Source organism: Notolabrus celidotus, chromosome 3, assembly GCF_009762535.1.
Source record: "Notolabrus celidotus isolate fNotCel1 chromosome 3, fNotCel1.pri, whole genome shotgun sequence".
NCBI classification, from domain to species: Eukaryota; Metazoa; Chordata; class Actinopteri; order Labriformes; family Labridae; genus Notolabrus; species Notolabrus celidotus.
In genome coordinates, this window is record NC_048274.1 from 2,151,144 (window position 1) to 2,177,258 (window position 26,115).

At 41.9% G+C, this 26,115-nt stretch overlaps 1 protein-coding gene across 6 annotated transcripts in view; it reads left to right on the forward strand.

Moving 5' to 3' along the window:
* plekhg4 (pleckstrin homology domain containing, family G (with RhoGef domain) member 4) overlaps positions 1–26,115 on the forward strand; it is a 78,366-nt gene that overhangs the window by 13,144 nt on the left and 39,107 nt on the right. For 2 of the 6 annotated variants that reach the window (XM_034679859.1, XM_034679861.1), the window contains one exon: positions 918–980. The exons of 3 other annotated variants lie outside the window; for them this stretch is intronic. Coding sequence is in view for 1 of the 3 variants with exons in the window: in XM_034679857.1 (XP_034535748.1) it covers positions 13,247–13,249 (3 nt within the window). In the remaining 2 variants the exon portion in view is untranslated. Of the gene's footprint in view, positions 1–917; positions 981–13,085; positions 13,250–26,115 lie in introns of those variants that run through there. One more of the 6 variants, XM_034679857.1, reaches the window with a different exon arrangement.

Sequence of the window (26,115 nt, forward strand, 5' to 3'; positions counted from 1 at the left end):
CCCGGGTCAGACTGGCTCTGCATGGTAGCATCCATGTTCCCTCTTGTTTTATTTCTCACAGGTTGCCTCAAATGGGATGATTTTTTTTAATCATGGTAATAATCTTTTTGAAACTTTCTCATGGAGCAGGGTAGTTTAGCTTCACCTCTTGGCCTTTTTAAGCTGTATGTTTATTTCTGTGTATCTCCAACAAAGGTATCATGAAAGAAACCTCTTGTAGTTGTATCTAGTAGTTTCATTTCTGGATGATTAACTAACCCTGATGATGCCAAACAGGTCACAGTATCCTCCCTGTCTGCCTGTGTCTCATAATGTTTGTATGCCAGTGATGTTTATGATAAACGACCCTCTGTAAGTTCATCCAGTGGTGATAGTTTATGATTAACTCGTCAACCTGAAGTCACTTCTTCTTCTTCTTCACATTTAAAGTAGTGATCAGTAACAGTTTTCACCCCTCAGCAGCTCCAACTGTGATGCTCCACCGGACTATTTTAAGATTCAATTTGCTCTCCAAAGAATGTCCTTTAACTCCAGCCAACGCTGAGTATGCGTGTGTGTGTGCGTGTGTGTGTGTGTTACCAGCTGTTTTGTGAACTGATAGAGGCTCTCATGCTTCAACAACAGAGGGAAAGAGAGAGAGGGGTAGAGAGGCATTGAGATAGAGGGAGAGAGGGCTGGGGGTGGAGCTGTCTGAGCCTGCAGGCTGATATTTTGTCAAGGAGCTTCTCTGTGAACACATGCTGGATTTCTCTGACTGAATCCACCGTGCTGGAGCTCTACTGTGCCTGTGTGAGCTCTACGGACTCCGCTTCATCTGTCTCTGCTTTACTACTTCACAGCACAGACTGTTTTTGTTTTGATTTTTTCTGATTGCTCTCACATAGTCTGGCTTTTTGCTGTCACTGTTGGTGTTTCAGTGTGGATTATTCTGCCTCTGTCCTGAGAGGAGTTGAGTGGGAGTCGTGCTGCAGTCACAGAGGGTAAGTGCCTTGCTTGTTCAGATTGCAGCCTCCTCTTGCAAACTATGTGATTCATGTCTCTATCTGCTTTTTGATTTTCTTCTGTGGCTGCAAAGAGAGACTTTTATTGAGTCGGATTTTGTGCATCACTAGCCAACAGAAACACATGGTTGTAGCCTTGTGTGATTTTATGTGTGAAATGTTTGCAATCCCAGTGAGACAAACTTTTTCTGGACTTAATGGATCACTATAACAGTCCTAATATGTGTGGATTGGACTCTCTCAGGCATTGTGCTTGTGTTCTGAATACAAAGACAAGACAAAACACCTGGAGGACTCTTTGAACATAATTTACTGCTGCTGGAATTCCTGGAATGTCAGGGGATTTTTTAGGTGGTGTTTTCCACACAGGTGAATGTGCTCAATTTTGCGATCACGTCAGGAGAAAATTGTCATAAGTATCAGATTTGTATCAGCTCACAGGAATGCCTCTCAGTCTGGGTTTCACAGTCAATTTCACACTCGTGCTGCAGTCGGCTGGATTTCTGCAGAGCTGCAGCACGAACAAAAACCATCCAGGGACTCAACAAGGCATGAGGAAGAGTTTAACTGAAGCAGGAAATAATCTCACACTGAGATGCTGGAAGGAGGACTGATGAGAGCTTTCACATGCGGCACTGTTTTTCTCAGTCTTTGCTCAGTCCTTTAAAAAAAAAAACAGCAAAATCTTCCAGAAAGATGTTGAAAGTTGGCACGTTTGTTGTGTGATCAGAACTGTTTCTGGTTGCTATGATGTGTGTGTGTGGATGTGTGTTTGTGCAGCAGGTGTTATAAGTTCAATGTGAAGAGGCAGACAGTTGGTGTTGGCGAGGGTGTACCGTCTGATGCCTGCAGGGGGAGGAGCTGGCTCTAGAGTCTGATGTTGGAGCCAACATGGAGGCAGGTTACTCTCTCTCTCTCTCTCTCTCTCTCTCTCTCTCTCTCTCTCTCTCTCTCTCTCTCTCTCTCACTCACTCTCTCTCACGCCCATCCTCCCCAATCCTCCCCCTCTCCTCTGATTTGTTTTTATTATGTTGACATTTGGATGTGAGGTTTTAACAGGGACATTAGTGGTTTTAGTGATTTTGGTTTTTGGTCATTTTACAGTTTTGGCAGTACGATTTAGAACTTGTGCAGGAAGAAAAGCTGTTTCTTGAATAGTGTTGTAATGATCATATGAACTGAAATATCTCCCTATACATGTCTCAGGGTTCAATCAATCAATCAATCAGACTTTGTTTATAAAGCACTTTTCATACAATGACATTGTAACACAAAGTGCTGTACATAAAAACAACTTAAAGTAGAATTCATAAAAGTATTGAAAAAATAAAAGACCCCTCATCCTAATGCTGTGCTTAAATATCAAATTCTGGAGTTAAAGGACAAATAAGTGCTGGAATTCAAGTTTCATAAAGCCTGAAATAAAGAGAATGACTTAGAGAAACAAAAAATAAAAAGGAAATTAAATTTAATAACCTACCGTGCGTTGGGAAAAATACAAAAGTAGACGAGTAACGGAAAAGAGAAAAAGTACAAAAGAAAATTGTATGATATATCACATCACATGTATATTCAAAAGAGAAAAAGACTAGAAGAGGAGAGTGATAATAATAATCTGAACCTAAGGTTCTAACCTAAAATAGAAACAGGAAAAGGGGAGCTTAGTAAAGTATTGTCTCATGGTTATTGGCACTGTTCTCTTTTCTAAAATTATTATTATTATTCCTTTTTGAATGGTTGTTTAAACAGCACAAAATATTATTGTGATCAAGTTATTTAAAAAGTAAGATTTCTCTTCTATATAAGGAACCTTACTTTCAGTGCTCATCACTAACATCATGGATGTAGTGAATAAAAAAGGTAACTTTTCCACCTTTTGGAAACTAACTTTCTCATTTATGAAAGAGAATAATAATTGGGGTGTGGTTAACTATTTTTATATTAATTTTGTGCTGTGTTGAATGAAACAATATGTGCATAGTTAGCACAGTTTTGTTGACTTTGTGTGTGACTGTGTAAACTTAATGGCCACAACAGTAAAATGCAAGTTTTATGGGAGCCGGCTCAACAATAATCTACATACATGTAGGTCAGCTTTAATAGCCAAGAATGAATGTGCAGAATGAAATGTTTGTCAGCAGTTTGCTCTAAATATCTGCAGAGAAGTGGAGATTTGAGTCCAACCCTGGACCATGAGCGTGAATCCTGTTTAACGGCTCACAGAGCAAATGATCTACACAAACATGGTCTGTGATTGCTTGTGCACTGAAGTCTATAACTGATCTCCAGAGTCCAGAATGGGCTCCGGTTGTTGTACCTGAATAATTTGACTGCAGTGTTTAAGTCTCTGTGCTGTTCTGTGATAATCGACTGCTGCTGTGACTGATTCTCACTGAGCTGGAACACGAGTCGGCTTTACTGCTCCGCTAAGTTATGTGAGGTTTTACTGAGGCGTTTCAAAAATGTGAGCAGAGCAAGTAGCCAAAGGCTGCATAGCTGCTGCAGGTGGGTGCCTGCCCGCCCGTGTGTGTGTGTGTGTGTGTGTGTGTGGTTTTTTTGTGCGATGGTGTGTTCGTGAGAACTTTGGGCCATTTGACCTAACGTCTTCAGTCAACCAGGTGTAATCCCTCACTGTTTCAGTCCTGTTTATTTATCAGAGTTGCATATTTTGCGGTTGACTCTCGGGTCAGGAGCTGCAGAGAACATCAGCTGACTTTAAGCAATTTCACATCGATCACAGCGGCCCTGAAGGAATCAAAGTTTCCATCAGATGAAACTGTTTTTCTGACACACTTCAAAATAGAAACGGGAACATCAATACTCAAAGTTGTTGATTTTGTAACTTCTAAAAAGTGAAGTTAGTGTAAGTTGATGGTCCTGTAAACTATGTGCACTCTTTGTATGTTTTTAACCCTTGATTAGCCACAGTGCATTCAGGGCCCTCTCGACTCTTGGCCCCTCTCTGTGCGCAGTGAGCCGTGTAATAAGACAGAGACCAGGCGGGAAACACACTGGTGACCTTGGCTTCACCTCCTGTTCCCACTAATGAGGGAGAAGTTTGTATCTTCCTCTCCGTCACAACTTGAAATGTGCTGAAGCGGTAGGTTTGTGCGTGCCGGGAGTTTAGACTGACGGAGCGTGTCCAAACTGAAGAACTCATCCACCTGTCTGTAAAGTTGACCCGCCACAGCGCTGTGAGCCCTCAGAGACTATAAATCTACTTCCTGCCCCTCCGGACTTTGACTAACGCTGGTACCTGAACGCCTCACACTGACAGGATATTAACTCAAGTCTGCAGCTTTTGCTCATTCCCCTTTGTCTCTTTAATTTCCTCCTCAGAAGCCTCACAGAGTCTCCTCTCCTTCTCCATGTACCCATGATGCACCTTGTCTCTAAGTGTGGCTGTTAAGCAGAAGCTCAGTTTGTTCATCTTTGAGCTGCTTGAGGAAAACCTTTGGTTTGGTGAATCTCCTTACACCCCAAAGATTGTGACTTTAAGAACTTTGTCTAAAGCTTTTTGATTGCAGGATCAGGGCCCTCTTCCCACTGCAAAGCCTTGTTCTAGCTTCCAGCATAACAGTCCACCAAGGGACGGAAACGGTTAAATGTAATCCTCAGTTTTGAAATTGTTGACAGAAAAAGATGACATGATGATTATAATGATGTTTGAGGTTTGATGCTTTTATCTTCCAAAGAGCATCAGAGGAACGCTGAATTTGAACTTGAGGTGGGCTCATAAAGGCTGGAGTTTTTCTATTTTATTTTAAAGGACTAGACTTTAATTTTTCTGAGTATTTTTTAGATAAGACAGCTGAAGACAAACAGGAAATGTGGAGAGTAGAGAGTGAAGGAAGACATGCAGCAAAGAGTCATGGGTGGTGAGCCGAACCAGCGACTGCAGCCACAAGTACTGTAGCCTCAGTACTTAGGGTGCATGCTTAAACAGCTAGGCTTACTGGTGTCCCACAGAACCAATTTGTGACCAACAGAGATGAAGTAGTCCAGTCTGGAGTCAATTAACAGAAAGTAATCTAAAAATGATTCCAGAGTCAGTTTTTCTTGAACAATTTCCCCATTTGATCCTTTTAATTCATGAGAAGAAGGTTCTTTTTCAATGATTGATAAATGAAATGCCAGTAGCTCAGTCCATAGGGACTAGGCTTGGGAACCTGAGGGTCACCAGTTCAAGTCCCAGACAGGTTTGGCAAGTGGACTGGTGGCTGGCAAGGTACTGGTCCATTTGCGGCACTGCTGAGGTACCTTTGAACAAGGCACTGAACCCCCCACTGCTTGGGTGGCACTGGTTGGTGGCAGCCTCCTCACTCTGCCATCTCTCTTAAGTGCAAGTCCATAGCATGTTTATGCATTATTGTATCTATTTATCAAATTCTGTGTGTAGAAGGATCGAAAAAAGTTAATTTCCCCCCATGGGGATTAATCAAATCTGTTTACCTTTGCCTTACCTTTAAATTCATTTGTTTTTATATTGTTGCCAGGCTAAGAAAAGGACAACTAACAGCACCTTAAGTGAAACTTTCAGTCTATATTTGACATTTTAACACAGGAAAAATAATTGAGACATTTAACAGGAAGTTTCATCAGTCATTTAGATTTGCACACACAGGTGGTAAAGGCTTTAGGGTCTCTTTTCTCAAGTCTGTCTGGAGACTACATCACCATGCTTTCATGCTTTGAGCAGGAGCATCAATGCGGTCCATGAATCCTGAGCTTTCACTGTGACTGCTGAGCTCTGACCTTTGGGACTGAAGCGAGGACTCTGCTCAGTCAGGTGGATCAGACAACGCTCGGTCTACAATAAAGGTCATAGGTCACCTCGGTTTTAGGAGCGTCTGCATCTGATGTGTTGAATTCGTCGTCCAGGTGTGAAGGCTCAAAGTGACCTGGAGTCTTTAGAGGTGATCGGTGCGGAGAGCGGTGATAGGAACTCTTCTGTCTGCTGGTTTCTTTGAGTCAGAGAAGCTAATCTTCCCATGATTGAAGTTATGAGAAGATACCCTACACATACTGTGATGTTTGGTCTCTGCTGTTGGCTTTTCCAACCCTGACTGTGTGAACAGCTGATATCACTGACTTTATAAAGTCACTGAATCATTGACAGACATGTGAATAAATGAAATGTGTGGATGAAATTTGATAAGATGTCAGTTTCTGTTTCCACAGCTGTGTTGTATAAATAACCTCCATCATGTGAGCGACACTGACTGATAGATTTAACTCTGTCTTTTTAATGGAAACAGCCTGAAGGAGGAGCTGATGAATTATTCTTCTATAGATCGGTATTACTGTGATGACGCTGAAACAGAGGGAGGTGTCGGACTGAATATGATGTGGGAGGTAAACAGGAGTGTTTGAACAGGACTCAGATGGATGTGTTTTTCATCAGGGTGTGTTGTTCATTTGTCACAGCCGACACAGTCCATTAAAGAAATGTCATTATGTGCTGCTGCAGCTGTCTGGTATTGTGTACAGACTCATTTCTCAGCACACAGAGGGTCAGGGTCACAGTTAATAGGTCAGATTAAAGGAAGACTCCACCCTAAACCAGGTGGAGCTGCTCAGTGTTCTGGATGACCTGCCTTACAATGCTCCAAATGTTTCCAAATCATTCAACAGGAAAGTAATCTGCAGCTCTTCTGGTAAACTGGTGGCATGAAAAGATGGGCTGTTCTTCTTTGTTCATAAAGGAACAAAGTATTTTAGTCATGTGTTGGAGCTAATTAAGGACATAACCTGAAGCAGAAGGGACTCGTGATGCATTTTTAGTTTGCAAAATGATTTCTGGAATTGAATGTCGATTAAAGCCAAACAATAAACATTTTAAACAGAGTAGAAATAAGAAGAAATAAGACAGAACAAAGACAGAAGTGGGGCGGGAGTAGAGGTCACGTGTTGTATACTTCTTTGAACAGGAAGGTCTTGAGGTGGCTTTTAAATGCATGAAGTGAGTCAGAATTGTGGATGTGTGGAGGGAGAGAGTTCCAGAGTGTTGGGGCAGCGATGGCAAAGACTCTGTCCCCCAAGGTGATGTGCTTGATCTTGGTGATAGAGGACAGGTATATCCTTCTAAAGAAGCCCAAAATATATGGACATCTAAAAATGTTGGCCTTAAAAAAGTGTCATGGGAAAAAAAGCAGAAAAGAGGACTGAAGGCTGGGGGTGCTAGCTCTGCTAATGTTAGCCACACTCTGCAAACAAACTTGGCATTGTTTACCTACAGACTCTGTGATCCCGTGTTGAGCCATGATAAATATATTGTGCTTGGTTTTGACAGTTTTCTGAGTCTGTTAGTGGGAATTTTAGTGCCTGAACAATGGAGGTAAGTCGCCTCAGGACATTCCTTGTTCCCAAAAAAATGTGCCTTTGCTAGACGTGTGAATTTCTTTGGTTAATGTTACTTTCGTCTGTTACAAGAAGGTACATGTTCAGCAACAGTGAGGCACAAGGACAGCACATTTCATATAAGGCTTGTTAAAGTAGGAGAGAGACTTGAGATGTGGCAGAGTCCTACCTGTTCATATTCCTCTTTTAGATTTTACTGAACCATCTAAGACGTGCAGGAACCCTTTCCAGTAGACCGGATGATGTACTGGTTTGATAGAGTAAGTCAGTGAGAGACACTACAGTCAGTGGAGGGCTGACTCATGTCTTATGGTTATTAATTTAACCTGACAGTGACATGTGCAAACATCCCTGCTGTGGCATGTGTGTTATCTGAGTGTGCTGAATAATCACATGAATCAATAATGTTTGATCGGTCTGTTTTAACTTCCTGCAGGTTAGTTACTACTCCCATTCATACATTAAAATGTCTCTGTGTACACTGTGGATATAAATCAAACACTGTGAATGATGGTCTGTGTGTGCCTCTATGTAGGTCAACTACCTGTTGTCTCAGGTATATATGCTCCGTACACAAAGGTGTGTTCAGGTAACACTGTGAGGTGGGAAATGGTACAATTAAGGAAGCTTGTGCGCTGGTTTGCAGCCCTCCTTGTCCACAGTTCCTGTCATCCTGCTGCATTTAATTAAGACGAGATTTATTAACAGGGCTGCAGGTGCTTTGTCTTCAGTTAGAGGTGAGGAAGTGAAACGAGGGAGAACGGAAATCTAATAAGTAAAAATCAGCTGCTTCCATACGTGGCTTCAGGAAAAATGGATGTGTGACTTGGGTGCTGCTGCATGGGAGGAACATGGTTTAAGTTTCTAGATGTTGTTTCTGATGTCTGGATCTGTTTAAGAGGATTTATGTTGAACTTAATGACACTTCAATCAATCAGACTTTATTTATAAAGCGCTCTTCATACAATGACATTGTAACACAAAGTGCTGTACATAAAAACAACTTAAAATAGAATACATTAAGAAAAATATATAAACAAGAACCCCCATCCTAATCCCACCCCCAGCCCCACCCCAAACCCACCCCACAATCCTAAGGTTAGGAACACAATATATGCAACAATAATAATAATAACCATAAAAATAAAGAAATAAATAAATAAAATAAATAAGAAGTTGCTGAACGAACTGAGGAAATGCTCTCATGATACCTTAATGAGGAAACACTGGAGGTAAAATCAGGTATTAAAACTCAACACAGGAAATAAAAATCAGCAAAATAAAACACATTTCTAAGATAATAAAACACTAAAATATTAAACTGTTAAAAGAAAGTAAGATGCTATATTTAAAAAATAAAATAGAATAAAAGTGACTAAAATGTGTCACTATATAATAAATAAATAAAGTAAGGTAAAATAAAACTGTTATAAGAATAAAACTCAGTTAAAAGCGAGACTAAAAAGGTTGGTCTTGAGTTTGTTTTTAAAAATGTTCATGCACTTTGCATTGAACAACATGTCACACAAGGGTGTTGACATGCTAAGTTCAGCTGATTAACATATGTATGTATAAGCATGTTTGCTCACGTGCAGAGTGCAAGTGAGCTGAATGAAGTTCTGCCTTTTACTTTCAGAGGAGTCTGAAGTTTTGGACGGGTTAAAACTTTGGCCTGATGGTGGCGCTGTTGCAAAGTGCAACAAACACTTAAGTTTTTGTGATACATCTCTTGAGGATCGCCGATGACTGAAGAAAATATTGAACTTTATTTAAATTCTGTCCACTCTCTCAGTGTCAAACATCCTCTCCTTGAGACAATAATCAGTCCTTTCATATAAGCACTGTATGAGCTGTGTGAGAGATCAGCACACAACCTTAAACAATGACGACATGTGATCGTTTTATTCTCTGTGTATTAGAAAACAAAGAGTCAGTGCAGTTTTTAGTCCCAGTTCTCCCACTTCACGGCCATCAGATTAGCGCTCAGAGCAATGTGACCAACAGGACGTTGTCCTCCTTGTTGATGGACATCCTCTGTCTTGACAAAGCCTCAGAGCCTTACAGGTGGTCCAGGGTGACTGGGTTTATTTGTGTTGTAAAAAGCCTCGCAGGAAGCAAAGAAACCCAGCAGTGTCCCCAGTGCTCCCATTAAACCTCTGACAGGGACGGGAGGGGAGAAGGGGGGGAGTGAGGAGGAGCATTTAATCCAACATGTCACCTCCTCAAAGCCACGGTCATTGTGACTCTGCCAGCCTGTCTTAAAGCTCTGATCTGGTATTTTCTCCTCAGTGAGAGCTTGTTTCAGCACCCTGGAAACCACACAAACCCAAACTCAGGACTGGTTTCAATGGTCCTGCTGGACTGACGGTCCGTCTGGGATTAGTCCAACTTTGAGGTATATTTCCAGCTTTTCAAAACATTTTTATTATCCTTTACTTAACAAGGGAGAACCCACTGAGACAGAGGTCTCTTTTTCAGGGGTGCCCTGCAGCAACAGATACAATCAATAGAATTAATAAAACTTTAAAGTTAAGAGTTTTAAAATGTTCATGAAAGAGACCTAATGTTTTTAATGAAGAGTAAAGACATAAAGATAGTAAAGGTAGTTGAAAACTTAAGAAAAAATTAGCAATGAAGGGGAACTGAAGCCCAACTTCCAAATACAAACACACCCACATATGCATGCAAACGTCGAAGATAATCAGAATGTAAGTGTTACGTTTAAAGGTGTTTTAAGGCAGAAGTCCAAACAGAATGCAAAGATGTAAATAAAAGTGACTGTGCACCAGAAATCTGAGATCTGCATAAACCTCCAGGGGGTTTAACTAGTGAATTAACTAGTGCTGCATGATTAATCCAATTGTAATAGTGTCAGAGTCTCACATCCTAGTGCATTGCTGCACAAAATGCTGCAATATGCGATTTAAATACATGTACCTGTGTATCTGTAAACAGTGCAACCTCTCCTCTGATTGTTTGAAGTCGGTTTGGTTACGCCTCTCATCTGCTTTGACAGTCAGCATGCATGTGTGTGTGTATGTGCGCACACAGCATCATGACTATCCATAGCGCAGTGGCCAGACATGGATGCTGGCAAGCAGGAAGACAACAAGCCGGCCTTGAGCTGGTGCAAAGAAGATGCAACGTCTGCTACATGCAAATATTTCGATGAATAGAAAGATGTGCTGTGAAAAGTCAAAGATGCTAATTTGCGTGGCAACTCAACTAATTTGTATCAACATCTGAGACAGCATCGAGAAAAGTTTGATGAATGCATGCAAGTGAAGGTCAAGGCGAGTGAAGACAAAGACAAAGAGACAGCTAAAGGTCGTCAAAGACAAATAAAACCACAGAAGAGCACAATGACAGAGTCTCAGGGGTCACAGACACCTGGTTTCAACACGCCTCCCTCAAACCGTGCAACACTAACATTAACCACGCTGTGTGTCTTCTCCAGGTGTTATCAACTACGACAGGAGGAACAAAAACCAGTCACACGGGTGAACTAAAGTGAGATTTGAACAGCTTCAAACTACCTGAGATGTTTGTAAATGTATCTCCTGAGAGGACAAAACAAAGCCCCAGTGAAGAGCTCAAACCTGTGATCACGACCCCCCACCACACAGGCCTTCATCACAAAGTGTTTTCGTAGTTGTCATCTGTTTTCACATCATTGAGTCCTTTTAATGGCACAACTCTTAAATAGATCTGCTGCAGGATTTAGCCTGGCTTTGAATCGTGTAAAGTCTCTGCCATCACCAACAGGTTTCCAGTCTGAGCACGGATAGCGGAGCTGTCATCAGGTGAAAAATAACTCCAACTCTTTTCCAGGCACCGAGCCAAATGGACAATAAAGCAGCCCCGTTCAGTCTTCCTGGCTCGCTGCCATCACATTATCTGTTTCCCCGACCCCAGACTCAGAGGTCACCGCTGTGTGATGAAGGCAGCAGCTGTTTGTCTCCAGCTGTGACTGCGGTTCAGACTGGACTCAAACTGGAGGCTGTGGGAGTGAGACCAGCTCTGAGCAGGTTTTTTGTTCCTGCGCAGTAAAGTGCTGCAGGTCCACGCTCACATGTGGATCCTGTTAGAGCAGTAATGGATTCAGCAGAAGACGAATCGCTCGGTTCACAACTTCTGTTCACGACTCACAGTAAGAACAGGAGCTGGTGTCTGGCTCCATTATAAGATTAATTTGGCTGTCAGTCATTCAGCCTCAGAGTTTGTTTCTCTCCTATTCACCAGATGTTTTAAAGCTAGGAACTAGCTCAGTGTTTTTGTGAGATTGTCTGTTATTGTTTAACCTGCTTTGGTGTTTCCCAAAGAAAGACGCTGTACCTGTGGCGGGGGAGGTGGCATGTGTCAGACACAAAGACTGTATACATAATGGACGTAGTATCCGTGACGTCACCCATCTGTTTCTGAAGCGCTGTTTTGAAGCCAGTCGTTGGCGGGAGCCATATTGCTGCTGTTGAAGCCTGCATGTCACACACACTTTAGAGGAAAGTGTATATAATTTTTTGTCAAACTGTCAAACTTAAAAAAAAAAGAGAGAAAATATCTACAACATGTCTGGACTTGATCTTGCATCCTTAGAGAATACACAAAGGTGGTGTTAAAGCATTATCTTCCATGTGTGGGAGTGACTCGGGTGTACACGGGTATCACTACTGACCTCCAATACTGACTAAAATGTGGTATCAGGTATGGGAGGACAAGTTTGTCAATGTGCCAATCAACAAAATCATCATGAACCTTTAGTACAGAGAGAGACTTGTACTACTCAAAGCTAGTAAAAACCATAGACTGTATAAATAATGGATGTAGGATCTGTGATGTCACCCATCTGTTCCTGAAGTGCTGTTTTCAGGCTAATCGGCAGCGGTGGCCATATTGCTGCTGTCAAGTGATTGTGATGTAAAGAGGCGGGCTTTGAGCCTCCTAGCCAACAGCTACAGTGTTCCCGCCTGTAAATCAAGTCAGCTGTGCCTCTCATTGGAAGACTTGTGATCTCAATATCTTTGAAATTACAGCGTTATGAAAAAATTTGCCCCCCGTACAGTGTGTGCCGATCAAGAAATGAGCTATCCAGACTACACTCATCTTTTGTACCAGGCTGTAAACATGTTTATTTCTGCTGTAAAGAGCGTCTTCTTTGAATTAGTGCGTATGTGGTTTCCGGTACTTCCAGAGCCAGCCTCAAGCGGATCCTAGATGAACTGCAGTTTTTAGACCTTCCACATTGGACTCATATTTTTAGACCGGAGGTTGCCGCTTGGTCAGGCACTGCAGGTGTCCATCCATGGACCACATCTTCATCCTTGGGGCTATAATCAAAACATGTTCTCTTATGTGTTTGTTTTTGCCACTGATTGGTTCGGATTGTTGTTCCTGGTCTCTTGAATCATCACAGAAAGGTTCCTACATTTCTGTGAAAGCTTTAGATGCTATCACTGAAACTATTAAGAGTCCATGGAAGGCATGTAGCAGACTTCATACTGACATTTCATTTGACAGAACAGATAATTTGCTGATCCACCTCCATCTCTTACTGTCCTTTGATTGCGTCATACAGGGATGACTCTTTCGATGATGTGTGTTTATCTTTGGTAAGACAAAAACCTGCCAGCAGAGAGAGACAGAGGGGTGAGGTGGAGGAGGAGGAGGAGGAGGGGAGGATCCAGAGAAAACTGACTGACTGACTGACAGCTGGTGGGCGGAGCTTAACATGTGAGCTGTTTGACTGTGAGCTACAGCTGAATCAGACCTGAGGGGACAAGAGACACACAGAGACACACTCTACAGAGGGACAGACAGAGAGAGAGACAGAGAGAGGAAAATGACCTTAAAGTGGAATATACTGCTGCTGACTACACACTGCAAACACCATGGTAAGACCACTACAAGACACACTAACACACACACACATATAGTCTGTAGCACATGCTGGCTGTGTCCATGTGTGTGAGTGTGTGTGCTGAAGCCGGGTCTCTGATGGGGGAGGGGGCTGCAGGGGTGTAGGGTTTCAACCAAGGTGTATGCCTTAAACATTTGTCCTGAGGTGTGTGTGTGTGTTTTCAGCCAGTTCAACAGTCAGCACAATCTGTGTGTGTGTGTGTGTGTGTGTGTGTGTGTGTGTGTGTGTGTGTGTGTGTGTGTGTGTGTGTGTGTGTGTGTGTGTGTGTGTGTGTGTGTGTGTGTGTGTGTGTGTGTGTGTGTGTGTGTGTGTGTGTGTTTGTAGTTTTGATAAGGAGTTATTTTTTGGTGTAATTAGCTCAAGTATACCAATTAACCTTTGATTCCTTATGGTCCGTTTAGGAAAACCTCATTTTCAGAGGTTATAGCAGGAAAACTAAAATAAAATTGGAAATATCTTCTAGAAAAAGTAACATTTGATATCAATTAGGGACCGTAAGTACAAACAGATTCAGTCAGAAGTAGTTAAATGAATTAACTTGTCAAAAAAACAAGACATTCTGTGAATAAATGGAATGAACATATTTGCTAACGGAGTACAAGTTAGGGATTTGGTTGGTGTCAGCACCTCTAAATCTTTAAATGAAATCTGAATTTTAGAGGGAATCCTCAAAATGGAAAGATCTCACATCAGTCTGCTCTGACATTTGGGTGATGAACCGATTTAGAAAACATGCTTTACTCAAAATTTAAAGAAAGTAGTTTAAAAGTTTGATTTTGCTTCAGTGCATTCACACAGCGCTGATTCACCTCTCACTGTGTGTTATTTCTTTCGACTCAGAGACACAGATGGTGATGTGTTGTTTCAGTCCTGTTGTGGATGATCAGCATGTGAAGGACTTCTGTGGAGTCAGTGGGAGCTGAAGAGGGCTCTGTTTTGGTTCTCTGTCCCGGTGCTTGTGTGCTGTGACGAGGACAGTAGTTCAGTTAAATTACCTAACGAGGACTGCACCTTTTTAATGCAATGACAATAAAGGCATTCTATTTAATTCTATTCTAACCGTGCTGTAATCGATGCCTCACTGTAAACGTAAACATCTGTTAAACCCTTTCACACATGAACTCTGACATTTTCTAGCATCAGGAATTTTGGGCCCTGGTATTTTCAGGAACCTGCATGTAACCTACCACGACTAAACCATCTCTGTTTAGTCTAAGTGTGGTGGAGGAGTCTTCCATAATGGTGACTCTTTCTGTGTTGACGAACTATACAGCATAGAAACTCCGCTCATTATAAATTACATCACTTTGCAGACTCACCGTTAATCTCCCTGACTTTTACCCGCTGTGTTCACACATGTGCTCACTGATATTTTATAAGTGAGCTGTCAGGAAAGTCAGAGTAATGTAGGGTTGAAATATTCAGCTGTTTGCGTCCACACATGCAGCTTTCACAGATGAGTTCTGGACATTTTGAGGAGTGTGGTTCCTGTGTGAAAGGGGCCCAGTGTGTCTCTGGTCATAGAGACACAGATGGTGACGTGTTGTTTCAGTCCTGTTGTGGATGATCAGAATGTGAAGGACTTCTGTGGAGTCAGTGGGAGCTGACGGGTCCTCTGTTTTGTCTCTGCTCTTCCCAAGGTTAGTTTGTAGATTCTGGTTTCATGTTAAACTTGACTCCCCAGACTTCTGATGGGTGGTGCTGGGCAATTATCACCTGGGTGAGAGCTGCAGTGCTCACTCCTGCAGTCTCAACAAATCCTTTCTATAACATAAATGTTTGGGAGCTTATGGTTTGGTTCAAGTTCACTCAGTCATTTGGTTAAAGCAGCAGAATGCAAACTGTCGATGTGTGCAAACTGTGCATGCAGGGAGACTTGTTTATGGAGTGTTGTGCTTTAGACAAACAGCCAGTCAGCAGCAGCAGACAGACAGGTTTTAAACACGTCTGTCCCAAGTTTACCAAGTTCATCCCAAACATCTCAAATATTCTGCTCAAAGTGAAGGTTTCACGTTGTTAGCATGTGACCCTGGAAGGAACGAAACTCAACTCAACTATATTTAGTTTTACAGCAACTTTCATACATTCAAGCATGCAGCCCAAAGTGCTTCACTAAAGAACAGAGACAGGAAACAACAGAAGATAAAATGATACAAGATTAAAACAAGATAGAGGAATGTGATATGAAATACTTTAAAATTAAAAATGAAATTAAATCAATTCAAATAATATAAATCAATTAAATAAAAGGTATTAGAATCAAATAAATCAATTAAATAAATACAATCAATCAATTAAATAAAATCAAATAAATACCAGAAGAATAAAATAATATAAAATAATTAAAAAGAAGAAGATAGAATAAAAGTGGTGCTTAGACGATGGTCATAAAAGTAATAAAACTGACACAAATTAGACCTCATGGAGAGACACATCAGAGAAGAGTTTGTCTTTTGGATGTTTAATCACAGGGTGAATGAAAACTACAAACAAAGTAGTCATAAGTTATTGATTCGAGAGCAGGTGGTTGTGAGATGAAGTAGAATCAACAGGGTTAATAAAACTGAAGGGCTGCTGCCTGCAACAACAAAGCCCTGGATGCAAACACTCATCATCTCTGCTCCTAATAATTCTCTGCACAGCGATAGATATCTTAATTTTTCTTCCTTCTGAGCAACACCTGCCGTTAAAATGCACAAAGATACGTAATTAAAGGACACTGCCACCTTATAAATGTATCTCACTTCCTTAAGTGTGTATTTCTTAACTACATCTGGTGGTTGCTGAAACTCATCTCCAGTGTCCAGTCTTGACTCTGGTTCTGGTTTCACTCCAGAGGACTCGTAGATTTTCAGAATAGTTCTCTCTGCATCAGCAGGGACTTGAACAAAAGGAATAAAGGAACCCGGGGCTGTTGTTTCTGTTATGTCACTGTAGTCTTTGTGTGTCATCGCACACCTTAGCAGGGATGTTGTGTTTCCAAGGATACAATAAGTGTGATTGTACACATTCACGGGGTGTGTTTTCATGGCTGCCGTCATTTCTTAGGATATGTGACTGACGAACACAAGGGCAGACACGTTGGATGAAGAAAGCTGATTTCATTCAGACTCAAACCTGAACCGGGACACGAGTCAGCAAAAAGCTTGATGTTGATAAAAGCAGATTTTGATGGTTAGCACATCATTTAAAGCCTATATCTAAATCAACATGGTGCAAGGACAAAATATCAGATGTTGAAACTTAACATTTTTATTGTTTCATGAAAAATATGAGCTCATTTTAAATTTGATGCCAGCAACACATTTCAAAATAGTTTGGACAGAGAGAACAAAACAGTGGAAAGGTTGTGTAATCCTAAAAAAACACACCCTAAAGAACATCTCCCAACTAATGAGGTTAATTAGCATCATTAATTAGCATCACTCCAGAGAGTCTCTCAGAAGGGAAGCTGGGAAGAGGTTCAGCACTCTGAGGGACTGCGTGAGCCTCAGATTTAAAATGAGCAAATATTTTTCATGAACAAAAAAAAGAAAAAACTTCAATATTTGTTTAGTTGTCTTTGCTACATTTTCAATTAAATACAATATTTAAATATGTTTGCAAACCCTCAAATTGTATTATTTTAATCAGATTTTACACAACATCCTAACTTTTTTTTAACTTGAGTCATATATTTACATACAGCCACAAATAATTGGTGAATTTGTTTTTCTAAAGTGTAATTGATGACTGTCTTCAGCCAAGCTTTGGACCTTTTGATGCTTTATTTGTAGTTTTTCATTTTACAAACAAGAACATTAATTCCCTTCATCCACCCAACCACCCATATTACCCTATTCATATTTCTCCAGTGATCTAGCTAATCATTTTATCCTCATTTCTGAATCTAGAAAAAAGCTCATTGTAATATCCCTTTAAAATGTCATGATCTTGAAAAGTTATTTCACTGGAAAAGGTAGAAATACGTTAATTAAGATGATTGCTTATGAAAGTAGCCGCCTTTGTTTCATCATGGGTGCTGCTGAAGTCATCCCAACAGCACAGAAATGCATCGTCCTGCTGTTTGGAGACATGCTTCCTCTCATTGATCGGAGGTGACCTGTGACTCAGTCTGTGTGATGTTATGCCATCATGTTAATGGTGTCGGACCCTGATGTCACTGAGGTTAGACCCGCTGTTACTGACCGGGTTTATTGCCTTTTAACCCTTCACTTACTTAAAGACCGGGTCACTTTTATTAGATGATTGATGCCAGCAGCGTCTGAACAAATCAATGTAAAGATTCTCGTCTCTTCCATCAGAGGCGGAAGTTCCTTAACAGAGTGGTTTCTATCTATTCCCTTTAACATTTTTTACTTGTGATTTCTAGTCATGTTTGTGAGTTGGTGCTTATTCTGTAAGATTATCATTCTTGTCCCAAAATAGAACAATCAGTTTTGGATAGAAAAAGTAGATAATTGGTAAGTTAATTAGTTAGTGAGTTAGAAGTTGTGTATTGTTCTTTTCATAAGTCACAACATCTCGTGGTGGTAGTGTCCACCATATTGGATCCTCAAATTTCAAGGTTTAGAAAAGACAGTGATTTTTTTTGTGGGTAAAATAACATTACATTGACGTTTTTTAAACTAGTGAGATATTGTCGTGACATTGTGTCCTGGAAGCTGTTAAGATATTAGTTTGCTGGTCATGTCTGATGGACAGTCCAGATAAGAGTTGATTTAGTGTGTTCACAAATCTGCGTTACAAATATTGGTCCTTTGGGTCCTCAATTGGATTCAACAAAAGCAGAATCTCTGTATTTCAGATTTCCTCTCCTCCAGATTTTTAGCTGACATGTAACTTGCTGGATACGGTCACCCTGCTGCTTCACCAGAAACAGATGCTCCACAGCAAAAACCAGACCCCCATAGATCATGTCCATCAGGGAGATCCAGTGCACCGAACAAGTTCCAGTAACTGGAGGCAGCAGTAAAACCCAGATTTCACCTGGATTCATCGCACTGCCAGTTCCTGAAACAGGGAGCCAAACTAAACGGGCTGTGAGTGCCTAAAATAATGTTCTGAACCCAGACCTGGCGCTTTCAATGTTTCTGGAAGGTTAAATCTTTGTGGGATCACCAGGAGGAAAAATCACTCAAAGTAAAAACTCAAATCTCATTCGGTCTGAACACGGCTTATTGGTTTCATCACTGATCAACATGAGATGTAGCAGCATGTTCCAACCTTTACAGATGGTGACTCAAATCCCCTGAACCTACACGATGAAATACATGTAGTTAACAACCTAATGCAGAATAATCCCCTCAGCCCACGGTGCTGTGTTGGCCAATCAAACTTTTACATGTTCACATTCCTAATAGGTGAGTTTTTTTTTATTACGTGGATGGTGCAATCACACTGTTTATGTAGTGATAAAGTCACTGTTGCTGTGTAAGGAGAAACAGATCTTTCTGAATCACACCGCATCTTCTCACCTCACCTGAACCTGTAGAAACACGCCCAGAACAACACGACCCCTGCATGTTTTCACCTCACCCTGTTCTCAAAGTTAAATGCTTGTTGAGACTCAAAAAAAATCTCCCTCAATGATGCAACAAATAACAAAATCCAGCCCATAATAACTTTCCATCAGAGTCCATGTGTCCCTAAGATTATGTGGCAGTTTTACCAAAATGCAGCAGCAGATGATGGAGAAGAAAGTGCCCTAAACAGCCTGAAGGCTTACTTGAATATAAGATTTGTTTTTTTTATGAGTCTGTGTGCAATCTGTGCAGTCTGGATGCTGATGCCTGGCAGCGCTGCACTCTGCACCGCCTCAAATGGACAGACAAAGATAAGAAAAGAGGGGAGGAGAGAGGAGACGAGTTCAGGCTATTCTTTAGAAACTATAAATCAGAGATGTTAGGACTTGTCGAGGGGCTGGTGGAGGGGGGGAGGCAGAGTGTCCTGAGAAGCTGCAGGAATGTTAGGAACACTTGCATAATGGACTTGTACTGATGGATGGAGGCTGATGAGGTTACTCGAACAACAACATATCAGCAGGATGTGCGAGAGTGTCATGACATGTCACCGTTTCTGCTGCATCTTAAATCAAGAACATTAGATTTTTACTAATCAATAACACTAAATGATCAGAGAGAGTGATTTGTTCAATCCTCCAGCCTGCTGTAGATTCAGCCTCCCTCACATCAACCATAATTTATCCTGCTAGATTAAAAAAAACAGCTCACAAGTTTGCATTTAAAAATGTTGCATGATTTGATTCAGCTTCTTAATACAAATAATTTAACCATATGGAAAACTGCAGCAACCCAGTTTTTACCCCTTCATCATACTCCTGGAAAATAAGGGTCCATATCCAGCAGTGATAGTCAGGATGGTCCAACTGTTAATGGATCTTGCGTCATAAAGTCCTGGTTGAGTTTTATTACGCCCCGCGGGTCAGTATCTTTATCACAGATGGTTTTATGGTTTCCATAAGACTATTACAACAGGGACTTTCTTGTTGGCCTGGTCCAATTTTTGGACAACAACAAGAAGGAGAGTCAGCAAAAACTGTTGCAGAATTTTGATGTCAAGATGTGTATCGCTGAGTTTGGTTATGGATAACCTCTCAAAGTGTCTACAGTACAAATCAAAGGCTTGATTGTCTGTGCCTCACTAAGTGAGATATGGAACTGGTTCTCCGTGGATCTATTACCCTTTTTGAACCAATGGGAACCTGGTTCTAGTTCGGGGCTGGTGCTTGCGCTGGTTCGGAGAAGGTTCAACCTGGTTCAACCTGTGAACCAATTCCAGTTTGTTTTTCCACCCACTCGAGCCCTTGGAAGAGCCACGTCATGACGCCGCTTCTATGTGACAGCTTTTCCCAGCAGTGCTAGCGTGAACTTTCCCTCACAATAACAACAATGGCGGACAAAGTAGCATGCTTGCTGGTGTTGCTCCTGGCTTTTTGCAATCACATGTGGTCCCGAAGAGAACTTATCCAGCTTTACCAGCACTTCTGTGCTACTCGTCGTGCTTTACATGGACGGCGACTTCACCCCTTGCCCCTGACGTAAGCAGTTCGCGGTTCTACCCAGCAAAGAGTCCGTGCTGCCCTGAAATTTGTTTGAAACCGGAAGACAATTCTCTCGCAGTTGAAACACAAAAAACTGGTTCCCAATTGAGCACCGGCTCCGAAGCGGCCCTGAAAGTTCCTCAGTGGAAAAGAGGTATATGAAAACCAGGGGATTAAAAAGTTGGACAGCTTACATCTCAATTAAAGAAAATATTCCCATTGAGTGAAATGTAAATGTTGTGATCGACGATGATAGTTAACTTGGATTTCTGATCCCTGAAATAGAGTTGGCCTTCTTGTAGCTGCATGTAGTGCGGCAGACACTGTAACTGTATATTTGCTCCAGTTTTGCAGCTATTCTTGCCTGACATCCAAAATATTACAACCAGACTGTCGAGCAGCATCGGCTGTCCAAAAATATCCAACAGTGTTTGGAAAACAGAGCTCAAAATATATCAGATCAACCAAGGAGGTGCCAGGGGAGCAACGTCCCCCAGCCACAGATGGAAACGACATCAGGGTGTGTTACAAACAGAAGGAAAAGTGCAATAGACAGACTTCACTGGCCTGCTTCACTGCGCCCTGTTTGCCTCTCTGTTGCGGTCGAACCCAGATCCATCTCCCGCTGCAGACGTTTAATGTACGACACAGTTGCTAGAAAATATCACTCTTCCTCTGGAGAGGGTGGAAACAGAACCAAGAAATATGAAGAGGTAAGACTGTAAACAGAATTTATTACTGCTCTAATGTTACTCGACTCTGAAGTACTGTTTACACACAGCTTGAACTCCGATCAGTTATAAAATAGGAAATGGAAAATATGTTAGCTAAGTTACATTGGAACGTTTAAAATAAGTGTTGTGTACGTTGCTGAAATGGAAAAAGAAGAAGTTGCTAAGTTGGTGATTGTGCTTTAGACAAAACATATAGACCAAGACAAAGTCAGAAGGAAGACCAGAGCATATTTAGAGCCAGACAAGGTGCTATAGAGACCTGATAAGACCAATACTTTGAGGAAATGAGGCAGGACAAGACATCATCTTCAAGGGACTGTAGCTGAGTCTAGATGAAGACTTCAGAGGATTTGGACAGAGTCAAGACCAAGACCAGGCGTGAAAAGATTGTAGTGTATCAGGAAAGTGCAGTGTATCAGGAACACATTGAAAACAATATTTGGAAGGTGGAAGCTGTGTCAAGGAAAAGACTGTGACGTATTTAGTCAAGACCAAGCCCGGATGTATTGAGACTGATGCAAGTCCAAAACCAGTACCTGGAGAAAAAATTCAAGTCCAAGACCAAAGTGTATAAGATGAAAGGACCAAGACTTTGAGGTCTGACAAGGACAAGACAATCAGGGCTATATATTATGTCAAGGCCAAGACTTTTAGGTTAAGTCAAGGCCAAAACCAGGCATTGCATGACCAAATCTGAAACTAAAATGTCCCACAAGAGATCCACATTCCCAACAAGAACCACAGAAAACAAGGCGGTTTATTGATATTCCTGCCTTAGTGGTCTTGGCTGGTCTTGAAGTAGATCCTTTTTGTCTGAAATGAAGTAAAGGCAGAGCAAAAGATCATGGTTCAGTTGTAGTTTGTCGGTTAGCACACAGTCAGATAAACAAACATGACAGCAGGTTTTCAGTCCTTGTGAAAGTTTCTGATTACTTATTTGAATTTTATTCAGGATGAAAGAGGGTCATTTTTCAGCCTCTGACTTGATTCAGATCCATGCACTGGGATCAGTCCTCTAACACCCCAATCTAAAGCATGAAACCGGCTTTGAACAGGAGTAACTCGAAAGTACTTGATCCGAGATTTGTTATCCTGGAGATGTAAAGACTCTAGACAGAAAGAGGCCTCCGTGAGCAGGACCGCCTCAGCCCTCTGGATCATGTTTACCACACTGACCCACTGGGCACCTCTTCAGGCCCTGATGGAAGCTGTTGTCACGCTTCCTCTTTGTGGGTCAGATGTCAGGGGAAGGAGTTCATCCTTTGGACCCAAAGGCTTCAACTCACCCTGAACGGCTTTTATATCGCAGGACTTGTCAGTGACAGGAAGTGTCCATTGTTCTTGGTGTTGAGTGCCATGTTGTTGAGACAGCACAGTCCCAGGGCAGTGGACTACAAAGTCCTGGTCTTGGGCTGCAGGCAGGACAATGAAGCAGTATTCTTACAGATCCAACAGATTTACCTTTTAAGGCTCCTGTCACCTTCCTGCTCCAGCCGGCTAGAAACCTGAAACCCAGCCGACCCCTCTCATTTCTGGGAAACCCCGCCATCGAAACGAGCTCGGCACCCACCACCTGAATCTGACACCCATCAGAAGATGATTCCCTGCGAACCGTTAAATTTTGACCTACTTCAGAGAGAGGTGAAAGCTGACTCACATTCACTGGCTGTTTAAGGACCCTGAGATATTTACAGATACAGGTATTGATCATTCTGGATCTGCTTTGGACTTTTATTCGTCTGTCAATACCAACATACATTTACATTTTCTGCTTTATCGATTTTCTTTTGTTTATTTCAGAGCAAAGCAAATGATCAGACCAGATGAGACATGTTCTATTTATGTCACATATCTGAAAACAAGACTTTAGGTCAAACACACCTAACAATATTTTCATCTTGAGTTCAAACTAATCATTATTAAAGATAAAAAAGCCACGTATTTAAACAGGATGTTGGGATTTAGTGGGAGCTTTAATGTGTTTGCATTGCATGATGGTAGGACTCTGATCTGCATCATCCTACCTGTTTGATTAAAGCAGACATAGGTATATTTACCTCCTTATTACTGTTCATGTGGGCTGTTGTGAAAGTGGTCAAACCCTGGCGTGGACCCAACATCCTGACTGAGGTGTTAAAACTGTCAAACCAACAACATCATTCGTGGTAGAAGACGTGATCTTTTTGCAGACTGTGACTGAGCTCACCTTGTACATCACTTAGCTCCTGAGTCTGGCAGGTTGTTAGTCTGACATCTCACTCTGCATCCCTGAGATTATGATTTCTACCTTTGCAGTAAGAGATTGTAAATTTCCCTTCATAAATTTGAAGTGCTCCTGCAGCCCCTTTGAGCCCGTCTCTGGTTAGAGATTAGCTCGGTGCTTAAATCACAGCAGGTCCCGGAGGGGCCGGAGCATTACCTCCTTTCTTTCTACAAAGGAGCTCAGTGGAGTGGCCTTGAAGTCTGCACAGCTGGGCTCCGCTTATTGAGCAGCGTTAGGAATCATCCAGTGACTGAGAGACGCTCAAATCTAATCTCCTGTTGGAGGAACTTGCTGCGTGTCAAGGTCATCGCTCGGCACTATCAGTCTCAGCTCTGTGGCGCCTGCCTTTACAACAGCCGGTTTGGACGTCTTTGTCCTCCCCTCATGGAGAGAGGTTTGTGTGGGGATGGATGGACCTCCCCCCCCTCCTCCTAGCTTCAGCTGCTGCCCGCTCTCATGAAGGTGTGAACTCCTGTGAAAACACAGGAGGCAGACACAAAGACAACAGACAGTGAAGGCTGGTTGTAAAGAGTGTTTGGTTTGGAGAACCATGCCGAGTCGATACCTGCCGTCTCTTTGAATACTTAAGAAGCAAATGCATCTTTTCCTCTCAGTTTCAAACTCAAACTCAAACTGAAACTTTGTGAAATGAAGAATTATTTTGCTTTTATTTTTTTAGATTACAGCTACAGCCAGGTGAAACAGTTAAAGCTGATATAAAAGGCAGGGTCCGTATGGGTGTTTGAAATCCTTAAAAATGTTTGCATTTTAATGTGTTTACAAGGTTTGAAATATGCTTGAATTTTGGGTCTGAGTGCTTGTAAATGCTCGAAATTGTAATCATATATATTTCTCAATTAACAGCAATCTGTCTCAACAGATCGATTAAATGGAGAGAAATAAAGCAGTCAAATGTTAAAAAAAATAACCGCTCTCCCTGATGGGCTTGCAGGTGTGGCATGCTGGTCTGTTGTCATGTGATGTCAACCCCAAGAGGACAGTGCTACACCATGTTAGCCCTACATGTTAATCAGCCTATTATCTGTTGATGCTAACCACTTGTTTATGCTACATGCTAGGCCCACCTGTGGAGTGTTTATAGCTTGGGGCAGGTTATCGCATGACCGCGGTTGATCGGCGACAGGTCTCGTCTAAAAATACCGTGTCGTGCCTGAGCCGGCGGCCGCGTAGTTGGATGCTCTCCCGCTGGATACGAAGGCGTGACACGTTGTTTCTCATTGAGACCCGTCATGCGGTGACCGGCCCCGAGCTACAAACACCCCAGGAGTGACAGTGGTGCGGCCGCTGCTTGTGTCTGAACATCGAAGGCTTATTAATAACAGTATCAATAACAATATCCATTTTAACAAGAAAAGATTAAAAAATGTAACGATTTCTCCTTAGAAAAGCTTTAGGCTGATGTGCCCTGTTAAGATCTTAAAGTGACATGACTACAGCTGATATCATTTGGCTCACCCAGTGCAAATCTTCATGCCTCTCTCACTGTATGTCTTGAAAAGTTTGAAAATTGACCTTAAAAGTCCTTGAGAAGTACTTGAATTTGACCATTCGAAAAATGCACCCTGAAAAGGGCATCTACATGATAGAAAAACAGAATCTTGTATCATTGTTCTCTGCCAACAGTGTGCCGTATTGTGAACCTTTTTGCTTGTTTCTTTGGGTTGGCACTCACTTACATTCATGCTGTGAGATGTTTAAAGGAAAGTTAGGGAGGACAGCTATGAGGAAGGGATGAATGGCATGAGCTCATCCACTTTGGCTTATATAGGCTTTAAATTAAATCCCTGCTCTAGCTTTGGCGTTGAAGTATTTCTGACAATAGCACAGACCAATAAGAGGAAGCTGAAACTATGCTCAGGCAATGTGAGGTGGTGATGTTTCTCATGAAGGTGGCATTTTACCAGCTTTTCCAAAAGTTCCACTGAAATAACTTTTGCATGTTTTGAATATAACCAAAGTTGCATGAGTTCCTTGTTTGCCCAAAGCAAAAGTGCATATGTGTATCTGCTTCTGCACAACGTCTAGAGGGACTGGATGCAGTTAGTAGAAAAAGATGTGCACACCGGGCGGTCAGAAGATATGCATCGATATAAATATTGCATAGCGGCAAACATTTTGGGGAGAACGAATACTGAACATGATGGTGATGATAAAGACCGCAAAACAATCTGCAGCCAGTCAACAATGAGTCTTAAGTGGGCTTTAATAATGAGAGTGTCACGTGTAATCTGAGAACTAACTGAAGACTTGCATCAGAAAACTTCCCTCCTCACCTGTCCGTCTCTCTAATGGCTTTCAGGTGTAAAAAATGAAAGGATGATAAAGAGTAGGACTTGTGTTCAATAGTGCAAACTGTGATTGTGCTGTGTGGCAAAGCGAGGGGTGTTTGTGTTCATGCGTCTTTAGCTTTGGTTGATATACAGTCTGAACTGACTGTAGCTCTGCTCTGACACATTCCTGATATCAGTTGAAACACAACCGCCCGGTTACACTGTCTCATCTCACACCTCGTGTTTTCCCCCCCGAAGCTCCAACTGTTGCAGCACACACCGCGATCGCTTTACGTCTTTCACAGTAATCTCACTCTGTATCTGCTCAAGCTCTCATTCCAGCTCGTCATTCACGGAGCCAGATACAATCTGACAGATGAAACTCGGATCCAGTGCGACTGTAGAACAAGCTGCGGCACGTATCGGCAGACAGGAACAGAGGTGGAAACAACAATGAGAACAAAGCAAAGTCATTATGAGAGGAAACGT